We start from the raw sequence: 5,289 nt of genomic DNA, 5'->3' as shown, positions 1-5,289 counted from the left end.
ACTACAAGCCTTTATAATGACAAAGGCAAAGACTACAAACATTTGTAGTCTACAAAGCGGACACTACAAACACTGTAATGAAAAAAGCGGACAACACAAACATTTGTAGTCTAAAAAGCGCACACTACAAGCCTTTATAATGAAAAGGCAAAGACTACAAACATTTGTAGTGAACAAAGCGGACACTACAAACACTGTAATCAAAAAAGCGGACACTACAAACATTTGTAGTCTAAAAAGCGGACACTACAAACATTTGTAGTGTAAAAAGCGGACACTACAAACACTGTAATGAAAAAAGCGGACACTACAAACATTGTAATGAAAAAAGCGGACACTACAAACATTTGTAGTGTAAAAAGCGGACACTACAAACCTTTATAATGACAAAGGCAAAGACTACAAACATTTGTAGTCTAAAAAGCGGACACTACAAACATTGTAATCAAAAAAGCGGACACTACAAACATTTGTAGTCTAAAAAGCAGACACTACAAATCTTTGTAATGACAAAGGCAAAGACTACAAATATTTGTTGTCCAAAAAGCGGACACTACAAACTTTTGTAATGAAAAAAGCGCACACTAGTAACTTTTGTAGTGAAAAAGCGGACAGTGCAAACCAAACTGATATTATGTAATGACTTTCCCAATTAGGAAATATGCGAACATTGTTATAAACAATGACAACACTAAGCTAGCCACTAACTCCAGTGGCCCAAAGAGCGTGGGAAACAGTTCTCAAGCGAAATGTGCACTGTGCCTGACATTAGGTGTGGCAGAACAAAGTGTAACGTTTTTCTTAATTAGGAAATGGCCCAATTGGGAAATAATGCGGACATTGTCCTGAACAGTGACAACACCAAGTTAGCCACTAACTCCAGTGGCCCAAAGAGCGTGGGAAATAGTTCCTGACCTAAATGCCCAGTGTGCCTGACATTAGATATAGCAGAAAAAAGTGTAATGCTTTTCCCAATTAGGAAATAGTGCAGACATCGTCATTAACAGTGACAACACTAAGCTAGCCACTAACTCCAGTGGCCCAAAGAGCGTGGGAAACAGTTCCCAACCCAACTGCACACTGTGCCTGACATTAGGTGTGGCAGAAAAAAGTGTAACGCTTTTCCCAATTAGGAAATGGCCCAATTAGGAAATCATCAAAGCGGACACTACAAAATTTTAGCATCACTTTGGTCAAAGCTATTGGTAAATATATGTAAACAAACTTCGAAATGATGGTTTTCTGACTTCCTCTGCTTGAATAAAAATAGATTATGGTTCCTGATACCATGGTATGGTATGAGGGTGCATGGTATGGTGTGGTATGGTGTGGTATGGTGTATGGTATGGTATGGTATGGTATGGTATGGTATGATATGGGAGTGCATCAATCCAAGAACCGAACATCAAGATATTATGGTACTCGCACATGAGGATGCAGCCTGCAAAGAATATCATCCCTACTGGTACACTCGTGTCATCGAAATTTTTCACGCAGATGTTTATCATGTTGGAGAAAATTCAACAACGGATGAACCTTACAAGATGGATTTCTTATAGGTTTGTTGGTTCGGTCTAGATGAGTCTCACCGAGGTGGATGGAAGGCTTGACAGCACCATCGAATCGGCTTTTTTGACAGTGAAGATGAGCAGGCATTTGGCTTTCTGGACCCAAACGAAATTATCTGAGCTGTTCATCTTATTCCTGCATTCGCCCATGGCCTCATCGACAACCTTCCATCAGACTCTCTTGCTTGCCACCCTGAAGATGAATACCATGAGGAGTGGAAGTATCATTATGTGAATATGTACGTCTAGTTTCCTATCTATATTTATTCACTAAAGAAACATTTTCTCTTTTAGGTTTGTTGACCGTGACATGTTCATGTGATACCTTGGTGGTGGTATTGGACACAAAGCGACCCACCAAGCTTCTCCAGCCGTTTCTTCAGGAGAACTTGTTGATGACAGTGTGGACTGAGAAGAGAGCAACGATGATTGAGAGGAAAGCCCTCAACCTGATGGTCTGGCAGCCAAGGAACAAGAAGAACTCGTAGTCCATGGGGAGGAGGAGGAGGAGGAGGAAGAGGAAGACAATGATGATGAAAAGTACAATTATGGGTATGAGGATGAGGAAGAAGAAAGTGAGAGGGGTGACGAGGAAGAGGATGAAGTCATGAAGGAGATCAGGAGTGAGGAAGATGACAATGATATGGATCCATTAGATGAGTATGGTGAGCTGTAGACACCTTAAACAAGGGACGATTGGGTAGTTAAGCGAAGCCTTTGACAGATTGTTTGACAAATTAATCATTTTTGCACCTCTTATGTAATTAAAACAAACTTATGGGAAAATTTTTATATTGACGGCGTGTTTGCCTATTGTGCAAAGGTGATGTCCAGATGTAAAAAAAATGTTGTTACTATTTTTAAAATGTGTCTTGAGATGCATCCACAGGACAAAAGGCTGGTAAGAATTAAAATTTGTAAATGTAATGAATTTCAGGAACAATTCAGTCTGTCTCTTTGGCAATAAGAATTTTTTTAATTTTTAGCAAAGCTTCGCCTAGGTAACACAGCTGTGGGCAAAATTTTAACAATAAGCACAATAATTGTTTTTTCTCTGTCAGCCCCCTTGAACAATTGGCAGACATACAGTCACAATAAAAATTTTCCCATTGGTTTGTTGTAATTACATAACTGATGCAAAAATGATTACTTTGTCACGGAATCCATCAAGGGCTTCGCTTAACTGCCCGATTGTCCCTTGTTTAAGGTGAGGGCTGGCCAATGTTTTATTTTATTGCCATAGTTATACTGTAAAAATGCGGTGAGAATGTTGCGAGAACGAGCAAGCTGCGCTTCACGGCTGGAGCCCACGAGATCATATTGAAATGGGCCACTACACCTTACAATGACTGTGTGGTGTAATGGTCTAACAGGCTGCTTTCTGTGTATAATGTGTGGTGTGCCTGATTCCCAAAACCGCGAGTTCAATCCCTGTAAGAGGCATACTTTCCTGACACTTCAATTCCATGCCAGGTATCTTTGAACAATGTTGCTATCTTTCTTAACCGACATGGTGACTCCCTCCCCTCACCTTGTAACCTTGGTTCCAACTTGATTTTAGAATACCTGATTTACATCAACTTAATTGTACCATACCAGCATAAGACCAAGTCCTTTTGAATAAAAGGATCAACCAAAATTACTCGATGTTACATTGTAATCCCAAGCTCGACATTTATTTTCGGACTTTACCGGGACCACATGTCATTACCAGGGTAATGTTGTTTTGCTGATGGATGAAAATTTGAAATTGATGGGGGTCACTCTTTTTTTTTCGGCCTGTGGCTGGACACCCCCCCCCCCAACCCTTGGTTCAGGATCCACGTCCCGCTACCCCCTTGCCCAGCCAAATTTTGACAAAGTCCAAACTTGATTTGGCACGTGGCACCTCGACATTCAGGGCGGCACTTGTTTTTATGCAATTTGGGCATTCAAAATAGTATAATAGGTCATTTTAAAAAATTTTGATTCGGCGGGGCACATAATGTTATTTGGCGGCACATCCGAGTCTACAAACAACTTTAATCCGGGCATTTACCACAATTTTATGCTTGTCCAAGTGGGTAAAAAATCCGCTTACATTATGAATTTGAGATTTTGTAGCGCAGAATTTTTTTTTGTGTCCCTAATATATTTCTATTAGCCCGCCAACATTTTCCTGCCTTCCTCAAACACTTTGTAGCCCGCTCAAATACCTTGCTAACCCGCTCAAACACTTTTGTAGCCCACTGAAACATTTTGGTGTTCACTGCAACCCACCAACATATTCTTTAGCCCCGCACACATTTTGTAAGTCTCTAAAATATATTCTGCCTTCTGTGCAGATTTAATCAAGGCTTTCCATTTCAGGAAGGCTGGCTTGCCGTGCTTAAGTAATTGATCTCACTTGGCACCTTCGGCACAGCCAGGCGGAGCTCTAAATATTGTTGTATTGTAAATTGTAATTGCTATGGGGTCATTTGTATGTACCTCAAAGTCAAATCTTATGATGTAATGTTTCCCACCTTTGGGGAACAAAATCCGGTCCATTCGGAGCCCGAATGGACCGGATTTTGGTCCCCAAAGGTGAGAAAGTGATGTCATAGCCATACCTCAAGCACAAATACATCGGAATCAGGTGCGCGCCACACCCGATTCCTGACTCTGGCTATCTCTCACACCCATATCGCCTCTGCAACCACGTAAAGCCTAGGCATCATTGGATGTACTTATATTTTTCAAACTCTTTCTATGTTTATTTATAACTACTGTAGCTACAAAACACATGAGGGAGAGGTGTGGGACAAACAGAAAGCCGTGAAAATGATGGGGCTATGGAGAACAGAATACAAAACAATGGTGCCCGCATCAACTTCCAAGGGTGCTGACTCCGATGCTGAAGACTCAAGCCCTGACAACACAGACGATGATAGCCCAAGTCCTTTTCCACTCTCACAACGACACTCTCTCAGGAGTGAAGACGAAGTTGCTGATGATATTATCAATATTTCGGGTAAGATATCAATTTACATGCCAATTTAGCAATCTAATTTCCTTGTTCAGATGACGATCCAGTCGACGTTTCCAATGCCCCCACTCGGGTTACCCCTCCTTATGTGAATGTGATGAAGGACATCTTCAACTCATCAATGAACTTTGATAACAAAGAAAATCCTTGGGTTTGATCCTTAACTTGTGGGATATGGAGTTGCCACTGAGATTTCAATGTACATTACACTCATTTTTATACACACATCATATATTCCAACTATGCTACATTCGTTTAGAAAAATACATAATAGGTTGTTTTGAAAACTGATTATCAGTGTTTGGCAGGGGGGGCGCCTCTCAACGTTGTAGAATTTAATTGTTCTTCACCAGCTAATGCTTACATAAATCCAGGACATGAAAAGTGCTAGCCAGCGGTTTTTGTGTCCTGAATTTACGTAAGCATTAACGAATGATTATCCTGCTCAGTGCAGTTGGAATTATAGTACTTTAGAGCTCCGCCTGGCTGTGCCGAAGGTGCCAAGGGAGATCAATTACTTAATCATGGCAAACCGGCATTCCTGAAATGGAAAGCCTTAATTAAATCTGCGCATGAGGCAGAATATATTTTGACAACTTACAAAATGTGTGCGGGGCTCAAGAATATGTTGGCGGAGTAAATAATATTCTGCAATGTTTGAGCGGGCTACCAAAGTGTTTGAGCGGGCTACCAAAGTGTTTGAGCGGGCTACCA

The 5,289-nt window shown here is 41.0% G+C and overlaps 1 protein-coding gene across 1 annotated transcript; it reads left to right on the top strand.

Moving 5' to 3' along the window:
• Window positions 1–1,428: 1,428 nt before the first annotated feature.
• On the top strand, window positions 1,429–2,480 carry LACBIDRAFT_332380 (uncharacterized protein; the record flags this gene model as incomplete). Its single annotated transcript, XM_001886886.1, has 3 exons — window positions 1,429–1,559; window positions 2,010–2,233; window positions 2,458–2,480. The coding sequence occupies 3 exons, from the start codon at window positions 1,429–1,431 to the stop codon at window positions 2,478–2,480; spliced, it is 378 nt and encodes a 125-aa protein (XP_001886921.1).
• Window positions 2,481–5,289: the final 2,809 nt, after the last annotated feature.

This window comes from Laccaria bicolor, genomic scaffold (genome assembly GCF_000143565.1).
Source record: "Laccaria bicolor S238N-H82 LACBIscaffold_40 genomic scaffold, whole genome shotgun sequence".
NCBI lineage: Eukaryota > Fungi > Basidiomycota > Agaricomycetes > Agaricales > Hydnangiaceae > Laccaria > Laccaria bicolor.
The sequence above is the reverse complement of the archived record's forward strand: the minus strand, read 5'-3'. Positions and strand labels throughout refer to the sequence as shown.